Source organism: Oncorhynchus mykiss, chromosome 6, assembly GCF_057628025.1.
Source record: "Oncorhynchus mykiss isolate SJ-2025 chromosome 6, ASM5762802v1, whole genome shotgun sequence".
Taxonomy (NCBI): Eukaryota; Metazoa; Chordata; class Actinopteri; order Salmoniformes; family Salmonidae; genus Oncorhynchus; species Oncorhynchus mykiss.
The window spans coordinates 27,304,219-27,320,682 of NC_143027.1; the positions used below are offsets into that span (position 1 = coordinate 27,304,219).

General features: G+C 42.9%; 1 protein-coding gene across 27 annotated transcripts in view; it reads left to right on the forward strand.

Annotated features, from left to right (window-relative positions):
• LOC110525633 (fibroblast growth factor receptor 1-A) overlaps positions 1-5,850 on the forward strand; it is a 47,529-nt gene extending 41,679 nt beyond the window's left edge. For 19 of the 27 annotated variants that reach the window (XM_036979740.2, XM_036979745.2, XM_090237422.1 and 16 more), the window contains 7 exons: positions 513-623; positions 1,596-1,822; positions 1,898-2,020; positions 2,144-2,214; positions 2,324-2,461; positions 2,947-3,052; positions 3,235-5,850. In XM_036979740.2, the coding sequence (XP_036835635.1) occupies positions 513-623; positions 1,596-1,822; positions 1,898-2,020; positions 2,144-2,214; positions 2,324-2,461; positions 2,947-3,052; positions 3,235-3,411 (953 nt within the window). In that variant the 3' untranslated portion in view covers positions 3,412-5,850. The remainder of the gene's footprint in view (positions 1-512; positions 624-1,595; positions 1,823-1,897; positions 2,021-2,143; positions 2,215-2,323; positions 2,462-2,946; positions 3,053-3,234) is intronic. The other 8 variants (XM_036979746.2, XM_036979747.2, XM_090237428.1 and 5 more) reach the window with 1 other exon arrangement.
• The last annotated feature ends 10,614 nt before the right edge of the window (positions 5,851-16,464 follow it).

The window sequence follows — 16,464 nt, forward strand, 5'->3', positions numbered from 1 at the left end:
TTAAAAGGAGCATAGAAGGTAGCAGAAAGCCACAACCATAATTACAAGATGGGAGGAGAGTTTTACTCAGAGCTGTGATGCACAGACATAAGAGGCATCTGCTACGGGCTCCTGGCCGCTGTAAATGGGAGACCAGAGTAAAAATGTATGAGAACCCCCTGACTTGGGATATAAAACTGTGATGAGTGGGGGTGGGAATGTAGGAAAATAATTTATGTGCTGCCTTTATCTCCAGACTGACCCCCCCCCCCTCCCTCCCCACTACCTGAATGTCCCTCTGGAAGTAGACTGTCCGTAGCCTTTTGCGTATAGGTGGTGCCTTTGAAACATTTTTAAATAGTTTTGTAAATGTACTTTGAAATCATTTTGTGTAGCATAATGTACTTCGTTTTTTACAAACTTGGATTGATTTACTGTACATGGGAATTCTTTATTATTTGCAAATCATAGAGGTTTCAGGATTGAGTGAATTTTATGAGTAAAACCAAATGGAATTTCTTTCCTCCCCTCAGCTGATGCTACAGAGAAAGACCTGTCAGATCTGATCTCTGAGATGGAGATGATGAAGATCATTGGGAAGCACAAGAACATCATTAACCTGCTGGGAGCCTGTACCCAGGATGGTAGGTCTCACACTGGCACAGACCCCCCCCCCCCTTTCTTCCCTTCAAATCGTTCATTCAGAAATGCTGAAAACATGTTTAATTTTGAGAAAAATTTGGTGTGTCCCCCTCTTCTTACCTTCAAATCTTTCATTCAGAAATGCTGAAAACATGTTTAATTTTGAGAAAAATGTGGTGTTTTGAGACCCTTGCATTGTTCAGTTGTTTAACAGCATGTTCAGATCAGCATGCAGAAATGTGTCCAATGTTATGAGTAAGGGATTCTGACACCTAACTTCCGAGCTTTCAGTTTGAGATGACCACAGCTGCTGCCAGGGTTGCCATATCTTTCAAATCTTCACTGACAAGCCCTGGCACCATGCACTGTGTTCTGACCCTGCTGTGAACATTGCAGAGCTTTCTGTCCTCGACACAAGGCTGGTTTTTGTTCCACCTCGTCCCTTGAGAAGTTCTAGTAGAAGTTACTGTAGGAATCTGGTAGCATTGCACAGATTATTCCCACCGGCTTGGTTTGAAATACAAACTCACATTTTTTGGCAAACTGTTTTCAAGTCAATGCATTTACTATAGATAGTGGTGTAGATTTTGTTTAAACACTTGAGTACACGTGTTAACAGACATATAGATTATTTTTCTTGTTCTTTATTTACATTTTGTAGAGTCTTAATTCCGTGATTTTAATGTTTTTTTTCACCTGAACACAAAATTGCTGTCCAGAATACACCATTAGTCTTCTCTCTCTGTCTGTGTGTGTGTGACATGTTAGGAGAAAGATACAGCTGTTGGTTATAATTCAGAGCTTAACTCTCACTATGACCCTTCCACCCCTCAATGAAATCCTTCCTCATCCTTGAAATGCCATTTTGCTCCTATCAGTCTGTCTTGTGTCAGATGTCACAAAGTTATTCTAAATGCCACATCCTCTAGTGGTGTTGAATAGTGAGTGACGCTTGTCTCCCCCTCCCTCCCCAGGTCCTCTCTATGTTATTGTGGAGTATGCCTCCAAGGGAAACCTCCGGGAGTACCTGAGAGCTCGGCGTCCACCAGGCATGGAGTACTGCTACAACCCTGACCAGGTGCCCATAGAGAACATGTCTATCAAAGACCTGGTGTCCTGTGCCTACCAGGTGGCCCGCGGCATGGAGTACCTGTCCTCTAAGAAGGTAACATCAGGATCCGACTCTACGTACATCAGCACAGTTGAGTATAGTACAGTAAAGATGCAGTGTATGTGCTCGGCCAGCTAGACCTAGTTCTTATGTGTCTGTGTACAGTGTATCCACAGAGACCTGGCTGCCCGCAACGTACTGGTGACTGAGGACAATGTGATGAAGATCGCAGACTTTGGCCTGGCCAGAGATATCCACCATATTGATTACTATAAGAAGACCACCAATGTGAGTGTGCTACTAATTACATTACCTACCTCAGCCATGCCAATTCATGTGAGAATTGCTTCCCCTTACCTTATTCCATCTCCTTTGTAAATAAGCCAATTTACACTAGCATTTAACCCACAGGGTCGTTTGCCAGTCAAGTGGATGGCCCCAGAAGCTCTATTTGACCGGATATACACGCACCAAAGTGATGTGTGAGTATGGAATAGATGCACCTTTTACTATTTGTTGGAATGTGCAGAAGTTGGTCAGATTCATGTAACCTGTGTGTTGACTGACGGGTTTGTTCATCTGACTCTGCAGATGGTCTTTTGGGGTGCTGCTGTGGGAGATCTTCACACTGGGGGGCTCGCCGTACCCGGGGGTTCCTGTGGAGGAATTGTTCAAGCTGCTGAAGGAGGGCCACCGCATGGACAAGCCCTCCACCTGCACCCATGAACTGTAAGCCTCCTTCCTCAGTGTTTTATCATTGGAATGGATACTATGGGATTATCCCAGAGCTCAGGGACGCCGCAGCAAAGATATTGTCCCAGAGCTCAGGGATGCAGCATTAAAGATACTGTCCCAGAGCTCAGGGACGCCGCAGTAAAGATACTGTCCCAGAGCTCAGGGACGCAGCTGTAAAGATACTGTCCCAGAGCTCAGGGAAGCCGCAGTAAAGATACTGTCCCAGATCTCAGGGACGCCGCAGTAAAGATACTGTCCCAGAGCTCAGGGACGCAGCTGTAAAGATACTGTCCCAGAGCTCAGGGAAGCCGCAGTAAAGATACTGTCCCAGAGCTCAGGGACGCCGCAGTAAAGAGACTGTCTCAGAGCTCAGGGACGCCGCAGTAAAGATATTGACACGAGCCAGCAGCAGAATTATCTACCTGTCCCGCTCTCCTTCTTTCCCGCTCTATTTTCTACATTTCTCCCCCCTCCCAAAGATACATGATGATGAGGGACTGCTGGCATGCTGTTCCCTCTCACCGGCCCACGTTCAAACAGCTGGTGGAAGACCTGGACCGCACCCTGGCCATGACGTCCAACCAGGTGAGTCCCCACATTTGAGCACACCTCAGCAGTTCACACAGTCTGTCAGGAGTAAATGCAAAATGTTAATGTTTTTACTTGTCTGTATGTGGGTGTAAAAGTAATGATATCCAAAGCCAGATATGACTGTTCTGGCCAGTGTCTAATCTTCTCTCATAAATGCCATCTGTGTGTGTTTGCAGGAGTACTTGGAGCTGTCTGTGCCTCTGGACCAGTATTCCCCCAGCTACCCTGACACACGCAGCTCCACCTGCTCCTCGGGCGAGGACTCGGTCTTCTCCCACGATGCTGGTGCTGAGGAGCCCTGCCTGCCAAAGTTCCCTCCCCACTCCAACGGGGTGGCCATCAAGAAACGCTGATACCTCACTCCCCTCAAATACCAAATATTCCTTTTCCTGTGTTCTCCTCTGCACAACTGGCCTGGTATGGATATTTCCCACCCTCCCAGAGACTAGGTAACACACCAGTGGAGATTGTGACGGGCTTACTTCAGAAATGTTTAAACCGACCGGTAGGGCATCAAGAACTCAAGGCAGTTTGCTTGCTCGTGGTTGAGGTGGAAATGTTTTCAGGGCACTTTGTATTGCTGGGATTTTCTTTCTGTTTGTGTCAAACAGTGCAGGAGAAAGAAACACTCACTAATTTCTCTACTCTGAGCATTCCGCTGAACAAGGGAAACAGACGGGATTGAATTGAAAGGATTATGAAATGGATGGATCAGAGTTAGAATTATGTCTGTTGAATTTGTTAATCAATAATAAATGACCAATTCCAGAGAATATATTACCAAGGGACATTCATATATTGTATACACTATATATACAAAAGTATGTGGGCATGCTTTCAAATGAGTGGATTCGGCCATTTCATCCACATCTGTTGCTGTCCGGTGTATAAAATCGAGCACACAGCCATGCAATCTTCATAGACAAACATCAGCAGTAGAATGGCCTTACTGAAGAGCTCAGTGACTTTCAACGTGGCACCGTCATAGGATGCCACCTTTCCAATAAGTCAGTTTATCACATTTCTGACCTGCTAGAGGTGCCCCGGTCAACTGTAAGTGCTGTTATTGTAAAGTGGAAATGTCTAGGAGCAACAACGGCTCAGCCGTGAAGTGGTAGAACACACAAGCTCACAGAATGGGACTGCTGAGTACTGAAGCATGTAAAAATCCTCGGTCCTTGGTTGCAACACTCACTATCAAGTTCCAAACTGCCTCTGGAAGCAACGTCAGCACAATAACTGTTTGTCGGGAGCTTCGTGAAATGGGTTTCCATGGCCGAGCAGCTGCACTCAAGCCTAAGCTCAACATGCGCAATGCCAAGCATCTGCTGGAGTGGTGTAAAGCTCGCCCCCATTGGACTCTGGAGCAGTGGAAATGCGTTCTCTGGAGTGATGAATCACGATTCACATCTGGCAGTCCGGCGAACTAATCTGGGTTTGGCGGATACCAGAAGAACGCCATCTGCCCCAATGCATAGTGCCAACTGTAAAGCTTGGTGGAGGAGGAATAATGGTCTGAGCTGTTTTTCATGGTTCGGGCTTGGCCCCTTAGTTCCAGTGAAGGGAAATATTAACGCTACAGCATACAAACATTCTACACGATTCTGTGCTTCCAACTTTGTGGCAACAGTTTGGGGAAGGCTCTTTCCTGTTTCAGCATGACAATGCCCCTGTGCACAAAGCGAGGTCCATACAGGAATGGTTTGTCGAGATCGGTGTGGAAGAACTTGACTGGCCTGCACAGAACCCTGACCTCAACCCCATCGAACACCTTTGGAATGAATTGGAATGTCGACTGCGAGCCAGGCCTAATCGCCCAACATCAGTGCCTGACTTTACTGATGCTCTTGTGGCTGAATGGACGCAAGTCTCCGCAGCAATGTTCCAACATCTAGTGCAATGTCTTCCAAGAAGAGTGGACGCTGTTATAGCAGCAAAGGGGGGAACAACTGCATATTCATGCCCTTGATTTTGAGATGAGATGTTTGACGAGCAGCTGTCCACATACTTTTGGTTATGTGGTGTACGTTGGGTCAGTGGTCAGTTATTCTTTCAAACTAGTATGTCCTTGTAAATACAGTTAGGCATTAATAAGAATATATATATATTTACACTGTTCTTGTTTTTATTACCATATTTGTTTTGTTTTTGTACAAGGATGCTAATGTTTGATCCATTTCAGTATAATCCATAGGGGAGTTTGCTACATGAAATTACTTTTAAATTGTATTGAATATTACGTGGCCAGTTTTTGCTGTCTCAATTTTTTGTCAGCTTTGCTTTTTTTCCTTTAATCAATCAGCCGCTGAACCATTAGTGGAAACATTCTACGTATATTTTTCTTTTCAAGTACAAATGTTTTTCATGACAACCTGCAATACAGCGTTATTCTTAGCTCCACGTCCGCAGTTGATGTCGATTAGAGAAACCAGCAATGTTCTCTCACTGAAATCCATGCTGTAGTAGTTTGTGCCTGTGTGAGGGTGTCAGTCTTTTATGTACCTCTTCTCATTGATGATCGGTCCTTTATTTGAAGTATGATCACAGCTGTACATTTTTCTAGTTTACCATGCTTAAAATAAAAACAGAATGATATGCTTCAGAAAACACCATGCACTTTCATTGTGCATGCCTGCCATGTAATGAACTGATCCCCTCCATGCTTCTACCAGGCGACCCATTTGTTTTCAGAGCTCGTGTCATTGTAAAAGTTACATCAAATAAAATGCCATTGGAAAAACTCTTAATTTAAAGCTCAGTTTGAAAGAACTTAATAAACGGGTCTGTAAATATCTTGATTTTGTTGTTTGTGATATAAATCGTGTTTACAGAGCGAGAGCGATAGTCACTTCAATCTCCTCCCCATTTAGCTCAGGTTACTGGGGGTGATTAAATATGATAATGTGCTGCTGACACCAGAAGACATGTCCACTAGTGCAGAGAGCCATGGGCAGCTGTAAACATGTCATTTATTGCAGTGTGAATGGCTTGGTTTGGCTGGCTCTCCAGCTCCATCCATCAGCCTCCACCGACCCTGATATCTGCCTCTGGCTTCCTGCCATGGACTGATGCATCACCTGGATTGCTGTTTCCACGCAACAGGCTTAAACCAGTCACACAGAGGGACAATTCCTGTTCCCTGTTAAGAGTTAGCTTTTACTGCTGGGGTCAATGGATCTAGCCTTAAGTACCTACTGTATATCATTGCTAAAGGGGAAAGGATGCAAGAACGAGTTGGGGTTTTGATTCTGTGTGAGCTATTTCATCCTTCAGGCCAGTGTACTTGAACTGAAATATGAATGGTAACTAAGGACTAGTACTGGAGAGGGGATTAAGTGAAAGTTTCAAATGGCCCTATTATCAGAAAAGGCTTTTCCAGGGACATTGCCTCTCATCGGTCCTTAACCAGGAAATGAGAAGCCACCTCTGTTCCCTTCCTGGATTCTGAGGCCAATGATGTCACTTGAATGTTGATTTGTTTTGGGTGGAATTGTATTAATCCCTGGGAACGTGTACCAATAAAAGGACTGCCATGTGCTGTGGCTGTGACCATCAAGGGCTTCATATGGAAATAAAATGGACCCCTGGAACCTTGGTTTATAGCCGGCTAATGGTGCATCTCTAAGAAGGCAGATGCAAATAAGTGGATGGTATTATCACTTCTGACAGATGGTCCAGGAAGAGTTGGGTGGGGAAAAGTTAATTAGTTAGTGTTCAGTACAGCAACAGTGATATGATCAGGGCTCTACTAATAGTTTCATACTGGCTTGGGGTGCATCTGATTTATGAGCACCATGTTAAAATAAGACTAGTGTTTAATATCTGTTTATTTTGGTATACAGGCTACGCTGGATGATGTCTTCAAGCATCGTTTATTGTTCATTGTTGTTATTTGGATGTGCTTTTGACCCTGCTGAAAAAGCCTGCATCAGACCAGCCAAAAATGTCAAACTGGTCGGAACAGCAGGGTTGGGGAATAACAGATGAATCTCTTACTTGTAACTGATTATAAAAAAACTAACTGTAATCTGATATATCACAAGCAATAATATTGTGAAAAGATTAGATACTTTTGAAAAACTAGATTACTTCTAGGATTACTTTTAAATTCAGATAGGAAAGCAATCTGACACCTTTTCAGTTTTCTGAATATCTTTCAAATCCGTATGGTAAAAAGGTCATAAATGTAAGTTTGTTCCGCCTGAGCGAGTCTGACCACAAGTCAGAGACGTCTAGCACACAATGCGTTTGATGGATTGTGGGAAAAGAGCAGGAATAGGCTTTTGTTGGCTACATGAAGGGCTATACCAAATGCAGCGTTTGGAATAAATTTTTCACATGCAAATAGCACTTCAGTAGTGCTCAAAGCATGCCATTCCATGAGTAGCATTTATTTTTCAACTCCAAGCAATGAGACCAATAAGTCCTCCATGACAACAAAATCATCAACAGCAGAGTAGGTTAAAGGCTAATACAGTGGGGCAAAAAAAGTATTTAGTCAGCCACCAATTGTGCAAGTTCTCCCACTTAAAAAGATGAGAGGCCTGTAATTTTCATCATAGGTACACTTCAACTATGACAGACAAAATGAGAAAAAAAATCCAGAAAATCACATTGTAGGATTTTTATTGAATTTATTTGCAAATTATGGTGAAAAATAAGTATTTGGTCAATAACAAAGGTTTTTCTCAATACTATGTTATATACCCTTTGTTGGCAATGACAGAGGTCAAACGTTTTCTGTAAGTCTTCACAAGGTTTTCACACACTGTTGCTGGTATTTTGGCCCATTCCTCCATGCAGATCTCCTCTAGAGCAGTGATGTTTTGGGGCTGTTGCTGGGCAACACAGACTTTCAGCTCCCTCCAAAGATTTTCTATGGGGTTGAGATCTGGAGACTGGCTAGGCCACTCCAGGACCTTGAAATGCTTCTTACAAAGCCACTCCTTCTTTGCCCGGGCGGTGTGTTTGGGATCATTGTCATGCTGAAAGACCCAGCCACGTTTCATCTTCAATGCCCTTGCTGATGGAAGGAGGCTTTCACTCAAAATCTCACGATACATGGCCCCATTCATTCTTTCCTTTACACGGATCAGTTGTCCTGGTCCCTTTGCAGAAGAACAGCCCCAAAGCATGATGTTTTTCCACCCCCATTCACAGTAGGTATGGTGTTCTTTGGATGCAACTCAGCATTCTTTGTCCTCCAAACACAACGAGTTGAGTTTTTACCAAAAAGTTATATTTTGGTTTCATCTGACCATATGACATTCTCCCAATCTTCTTCTGGATCATCCAAACTTCAGACGGGCCTGGACATGTACTGGCTTAAGCAGGGGGACACGTCTGGCACTGCAGGATTTGAGTCCCTGGCGGCGTAGTGTGTTACTGATGGTAGGCTTTGTTACTTTGGTCCCAGCTCTCTGCAGGTCATTCACTAGCCCCCCCCCCCCCCCCCCCCCCGTGTGGTTCTGGGATTTTTTTTCACCGTTCTTGTGATCATTTTGACCCCACGGGGTGAGATCTTGCGTGGAGCCCCAGATCGAGGGAGATGATCAGTGGTCTTGTATGTCTTCCATTTCCTAATAATTGCTCCCACAGTTGATTTCTTCAAACCAAGCTGCTTACCTATTGCAGATTCAGTCTTCCCAGCCTTGTGCAGGTCTACAATTTTGTTTCTGGTGTCCTTTGACAGCTCTTTGGTCTTGGCCATAGTGGAGTTTGGAGTGTGACTGTTTGAGGTTGTGGACAGGTGTCTTTTATACTGATAACAAGTTCAAACAGGTGCCATTAATACAGGTAACGAGTGGAGGACAGAGGAGCCTCTTAAGAAGTTACAGGTCTGTGAGAGCCAGAAATCTTGCTTGTTTGTAGGTGACCAAATACTTATTTTCCACCATAATTTGCAAATAAATTCATAAAAAATCCTACAATGTGATTTTCTGGATTTTTTTTCTCATTTTATCTGTCATTAGTTGAAGTGTATCTATGATGAAAATTACAAGCCTCTATCATCTTTAAGTGGGAGAACTTTCACAATTGGTGGCTGACTAAATACTTTTTTTGCCCCACTGCAAGTCCTTAGTTTATGGGTTACGCTAATCTATATTTACATATTTCCAAGTCATATTCTTGAAGATCAAGGGGTATTCAATTATTTGTAATGACTGGAAATCTGACAGACTTTGGTTTTTAATGTAAAGATAATACGATTAGGTTTCATCTGTAGGAGAAGGTAATGGGTTAAAAGAAGCCTTCAAAACCTACATATAAACTGAAATGCAACATCCATTTATGGCCAGCTATGTAAACTCAAACATTCATTTATCTTGCAATAGATGTAATTTTCATGTGTCTTCTTCTAATGCCTCTTAAAGGGCAACTCCACCACTTTTCAACCTCATTTTAAAAACTGATTTTCAAACACTATGAGATTCACGGTGACGTGGGGAGCAAGAAGACACCCTCCCTCTTGCTAGGAACTCATTACCAGTATTGAAAATCACAGATTTTCTTACTTTTAATCCTAACCTGTGATGTCACAGAGAAGCATGTTTTAGGACCTTTCTTCTTATATTTTCACATGTAGACACTGGTATTGTGCTGGAGATAATGAATATGATGTTGAGAAGTGGCGGAATTGCTCTTTAAGGGGAAAGTAATCTAAAAGTAACAAAGTAATACGATTACATTTCTGAGTTTGGGTAATCCAAAAGTTGTATTAATTATTAAAATTTTGTACAGGTAACTAGTAACTGTACTGGATTACATTAAGAAAGTAACCTACTCAACCCTGCTGAACAGCATGGTCTAGCTGATTATTCTGGCCGAACATCATGGTCTAGCTGGTCGTGCTGGTGACTAGCTTATGCTGGTCAAGCTGATCTGACCAGCACGGTCTAGCTGGCAAAACCACGCCCATCATTATCATATTTCCCAGAATGCTCTATTCTAGTTACGTTTTTTGAATTGTTTCAACACCTGTCTGTTTGCGTGTTGATTGATTAATTAATCTTATGCTACACAAAGATAAATAACAAATCTTGTTACTAATCCAATCTGTTAGTTGGACTTATTGCACTCCGTTACTGAAATGATTGCTCCAGTTTAGGTAGTCTCTTTTATTTGTCTTTCTAACCCTGCCAGTCATTCTGAATGCAGATTGTGGGTGAATAAAAGTTTCAACTGTTGGATATCCCCACTTTCTGGATTCCAATAGGAATTAAACATAAATTTGCACGCCTGCATAATGTCACTTGCAGGCCTGGTAATAATGGCCCTGGAGAAGAAGGCAGACGTTTATGTGTCTCCAATCGATTTTGTTTTTTAGTTTGTTTATTTGTGTTTTTTGTCAAATAAAAAAATATTTATTTTGTAAGTAATGTTGCCACTACCGTCTCTAATGACTTCTGCTCTTTAATTCTTATTCTTATCTGTATTTTTTTTAAACTGCATTGTTAGTTAGGGGCTCGTAAGTAAGCATTTACTGGTGACCAGTTTATGTTGGTATGCTGTTAACCAGCATACCAGCATATGCTGGTCACCAGTGTCCAAAACACAGCGAAGGCTGGTCACCAGCAAAACCAGCAGTAGTCACCAGCATATGTTGGTCTATGCAGTTTTTTTCACAGTGGAGTCTTTGAGACTGAGAAAACAAGCAAGAGTGTGAGAAATAACAGTCAATAATGAGTCTTCATTTAAAGTCTGGGAAATATTTGTTTAAATAACTGCTTTAGCCTCAAGAAAATATCTGATTTAAAATGCGTAATGACACAGTGCTGGTTTAGTCATTGGTGTTTTAACACTGACCATGACTGTGGGGACTCAGATTAATTGATTTATTTTCTTGTTCATTTAAGTTGTCTTGATTTATTGAAGTTTGGGCTCCTTGTCTCTGTGTTTTTTCAAGCTACAGAAACCCTCCATTATTGTCCACAATTTGTGGCCTGTCAGGACTGACAGATGACCTGCTCTTCACCTTGCAGATTCCCCACGGAGGTGACGCATTGTCAATCAGCCATCATTACTCAGCTTCAATTGAGAGTGGGGCTTGGGAAGGTGGCAGGGAAACTTGTTATTAAAGCCTCCACCAGAGAGGGGAGTGGTGACATCAGCCTGTTGTTGTGCGCCTCTGGCTGTTTCATTGCAATTGAGACAATTATTTATGGGAATAAGGGAGGAGAAAAGTGGAGGGGGTTGTCATTGCACATGAGGGGTAGAAGGGAACAAAAGGGAGTGGGACAATGCAGGGGCTCATGAATATCAATTCGGCCAGCTTCCATCTGCTATGTGTTGTGGAGGAGACTGAGGCCTGTCTCCTGTCTTAAAGGCAGAGTGTCTACACATGCAGGGCCCACAGATTGAGGGGGGCACTGCCTAGAGCGAGGGGGGCACTGCTCATGGTGAAGTGGGCAGTGTCCAGAGCAAGGGGGGCACTGGCACTTTCCAGAGTGTGGGGGCACTGTGCTGTTAGAGCTCTTCAACAGCCACTAAGACCATGTCACCTATAATGAGCTGTAACCAACACAGACAAATCAAAATAACCATTTTGAAGCACAAACAAGGGAGAAAAATGTGGGCTGTGAATTACTCAGTAATGTTTTGAATCCTAAAATAACGTCAGAAATTATATATTTTACTTTGTCTGGTGGGATGTTTCTCCATCCTCTTTATTGAGGGTTAGGAGTTGATGATCGTCTGGGTTTTTATCCGCCTGTGGCCATTGTGGTTTTTGGGTGTAGTTCAGTTCTTGCAACATATAATGTACCACTGCAAACTATGTCATTTTTATGATGTAAATGTTTTCAAAACAAAAGGATAAAGAAAGAAGCAGTCTCATCAGTATAGTTTAGAATCTCTAACAGCATACAGAGGTCAATATGACAGCTGTTGGCAGGGAGTATACATGCTCTTTGGCTGTTGATTCTGGGGTCTCTGTTGACGACTGGGCCCATGTCTGTGGGATGGCTGTGTCTCTGACAGGCCGCCAGTGCCCTGGGACAGAACTGACAATAGGGTTTAGCGTAGAGCAAGGCCTGTCCAGGAAAGGCCTTGTTCTACATTAACCCCAACAGTCAGTTAGGTTGTCCCTCACTGGCCGTCACAGTATTGTCTCTCACTTCCTGCCCTGCTCCTCCCTCCATGCTCATCATGGAAGTGGTCTTGTGCTCAAAGTGAAAGAATAAACCCTGGCATTCACACGTCACAGAGAGACAGAGTACGGGACAACTAACACATGACATTCCATCACCTATTAATAGCCACTCTGAAAATGTTAAATGTTTTCAAGTCTATCTTTTGTAAAAACATTTGGTGACTAATTCATTCCATAAATGAGGGATTATGACTGTGAAAGAGGTTGGACTGGAGGGGACACTGTGGCAAGAAGCTACTTGACTCAAGCATTTATGGAGTCTGGTAGTATGGGTGTGGTTGGGGAAGAGGAGATGGAGGACAGTGGTTTTGTGTAGGTGGGTGTAAAGCTACCAGCAGATGGCTGTGTCAGGTTGACAAGGCGTGTTGGCCTCTTCACAAAAGTGATGCCTGCAGGCATGGCCCCTCTTCTTTCTCACCGGATCAACTTTCTTCTGCGTTGGAATGAGTCAGACACCTCCTCCAGGCTAAGACATATAATCTGGGCTTGTCAGGCCCTTTATCAAATAGGATCAACTGGTGTGCCAAGCCTTTCTCCTCTGTCCCCATGGGCAGGAGGATACCTGCACATGCATTCCTTCAACACATCCAACTCCCAAGAGGCATATCACCTATCTTTTATGATGGCTCAGCTCAAGGAGGGAGATGGTTGCTCTGGATAGTACTGCATGATATCAAGCTATGATGCAAACATGATGTTTGGTTGTTGAAGGATTTCTGAGCTCCTCTGGTAATTCAGTTTCAAAATATCAACATCAAAATGCTGCTCAACAGAAATGCCCTAACTCACTATCTTGGAAAGGGGGTGGAAATTGAGATCTGGATGGACACGAGATTGATTAAAGTTGTTTACTTAGAGCTTCAGTGGTATATGACAATAGTAATCTGTTTTCCCAGTAAAAGATGAAGACACCATGTACAAAACCCCTCCCACTCCCCGCCTACCTGGGGCGGAAGCTCATTAAGAACGATCATGTCAATCTGAAAAAGCTTAAATACTTCATCCTTTTTAAACCAATCAGCACGGACCACTAGAGATGAGTTATTGACTCCGTATTGCATGAATGTGGTGTGTGGTGGCAAAGGTATATACTTTGTATCGTTATGTAGATTTATATTGTTTGATTGTTGTACATATAAGTGCACCTGTATTTGCTAATTGTGTAAAGCTGTAGTGTTTGGAGTATTTCAGGTTGGGTGTTTGCCCTTTATTTACTATGTGCTTCTGTTTTCCATTAATGCCAGGTTTCTGTTCATCCTAGTGTAACCATCTACATCCTCCTCTACATCACCATCTTTTATCATCTGTTACACTGTCTGAATCCTACAAAAACTGAAGATGCAAATCTAGTCAATAAAAGGTCAAAAGGTTGGCAGACATGCCCATTGTGGTACCTCCCATCCGTCCTACCCAGTTTCTTTTAGCTATTTGACACACCAGTTATTGATGGTGTGACAGATTGGTGTGGATAGTGTCACATGTCTCCTGGACGATACTCTAGCCTACCCCAGGGCACATTTCTCAACTTGGTTCTATTTCCCGGCTGGCTGCAGCGAGCCCTTTGCATGTTCCCTCTGCTAGTCAGAGTGAGTGACGAGATTGGGAAGGGAATGAGCAGGGTCGTTGTTCTCAGAACTAATCAGATCACTTGGCCTGCCCTGAGCCATATATCTTTGTAAGCTCTTTAATTGAATTGAGTCGGGATGAGAGTGCCTGACTGAAATGCCTTCCTATGTGTAACTGAGCCCCAGCAAGACAACATACAGTATTAGACTTCTGTTTGAAAAAGGGTTTTGTTATGGTTTTTTATTTGATAGGATTTCTGTCACAAAACAAAGGGTCATATCCCCTTTCTGCAGAGCATGAGCATTACAACCTACCTGCTGCACCCCTAAAATGTAATCTGCTCTGCAGCAAGCAGGTTTTATCCTCAGTTTTCACCTATATTGCCTAATATGAAATAATATGAAGCTTATTTTTTATTTTATTTTTACATTTGAATTGGCTGATAAATACAGTCATCAAAAGTGACAGAATTGTCAGACGCGACCTGTTACAAACACTTACCTTATTGGATTTCTTGGTCACCTGGTTTAGTGGTTGGATGCATTTGCGCCTGACTCATTGGGGATGCTGTGGCTCCTTCAGGACTTTCTCTTTCGGCTTTATTAGCATGTTACAATAAGGTAAGGACTCATTTTATTGATGGGAGACGTAAACTCCCTGGCTGTTAGTTTGTGGCTGGCTGGCACCACTGCCTTTTTATATCCACTTTGGGAAACATTTCCAAACAGACTAGTTTCATTTGGGCGTACAGAAGACTTACTGTACTGGAATTACTATGTTGCTGGTATTACTTTGAGAAGTTTCTCCGTAGCATAGCTAGTGACACCTGTGTGCATATGTCTAAGTGGAGTCTGAACATGGCTGAGTGAGACCACCTGTGCAAATGCATTACCTGGGACAGCTGGATTTTCCGAGAGCACAACAGTAACTGAGGTGAAACAGGAAGCATCTTACTTCAGATGTAGCCAGAGGGAGGCTGTGAAAGCCAGACATATGGCAGCAAGGACAGAGAGCCTTCTTCAGGCTGCTTGGCCCTGTCTTCGGATGTGGGTTAGAATATGAATTTTAAAAAGTCAATGTTAAACACTGAGTCATGCCAGTGACGCACAGTAGCAGTTATCCAAACATGTCTGATCCCCACAGGTAACAGGCCAGGGCAATGAGGTCACTGAAAAGGCTTCAACAGAGAGTTGAATAGCTTTAACTCAGAATACACGTGCCACACAGGAGGGGGAATGGTGGGGGGGAGGAGCACAGTCTGGTAGAGAAGAAAAGAGGGCTCTGTAGCTCTGAACTCTAAACTTGCCAGACTTTACACCGTAAACTGCTTCTATTCCAAGGTCTTTAGATTTCGATCTCAATTGCAGGAAAGCCGAAATGTTGAAGTCCAAAAGCACAACTGTTTATGCTATAACTGTTGGAGACGTGCTGACTGGACAGAGAAAGCTGCTGTGCTTGTAGGAACACGTCTAATCTCAAAGTTTTCTCCTCATGTCTGCTGCTGTGCTCTACAGCAGGCAGTCTGTTTTGTCTAAAGTATGGCACTCTCCACACTCAAACGTTGTTAGAATGTTCTCATTGTTATTTATTTTATGCTTCGCTTATACTTGGCGCTAACATAGGTCCTTTGTCCTGATCTTGTTTACATTCTGATTGTGGCCACTTTTTCAGACATGCGTCTACAGATGGTGCTAATGTTTTTTATTCACCCACTGTCTGCATTGTGACCAGATTTTCCTGTATGCAAATAATTTGTAAGATATTATTTCAAAATGTACATTTTTTAAGACACTGATGCCATACGTCCATGTTGCCACCTGTCAATTATTTTAGAAGGCAGGAAAATTATGGAAATGGTTTTACTCTCCACATCTGTCTACATATGAGATATCCATACACATCCATAAACATTGTGTACCATCACAATACATTTTTTATTGTCTACACCTGTCAAAACATGTGGGCACAATCAGAAAGTGAACAAGATCAGGACAAATGATGCATGTTAGCACCAGGTATAAACAGGGCTTTAGACAGCATAAACTGTGTTACAGCCCCTCTAGGTGTCGAAAGCGCTCCACAGGGATGCTGGCACATGTTGACTCCAATGCTTCCCACAGCTGTGTCAAGTTGGCTGGATGTCCTTTGGGTGATGGACCATTCTTGATACACACGGGAAGCTGTTGAGCGTGAAAAACCCATCAGTGTTGCAGTTCTTGACACAAACCGGTGAGCCTGGCACCTACTATCATACCTCGTTCAAAGGCACTTAAATATTTTGTCTTGGCCATTCACCCTCTGAATGGTTCACATAAACAATCCATGTCTCAATTGTTTCAAGGCTTAAACATATTTTTTTAACCTGTCTCCTCTACACTGATTGAAGTGGATTTAACAAGTGACATCAATAAGGGATCATAGCTTTGACCTGGATTCACCTGGTCAGTCTGTCATGGAAAGAGCAGGTGTTAGTAATGTTTTTTTCCCCTCAATGTATGCTAGATGACATGAGATATAGGGCTGGGGCAGGGAGGCAGTAGTGACTGAAAAACCTGACAGAGTGCCATTTCATCAACTCTAAAGTAAATTAATCTTCCAGGTAGACTTTAAAGGGGTAAACAAATATTTTTATGAAGATGTAATTAATAACACACATACAAACAATACCATTGAATGCAAAGGTAGTAGA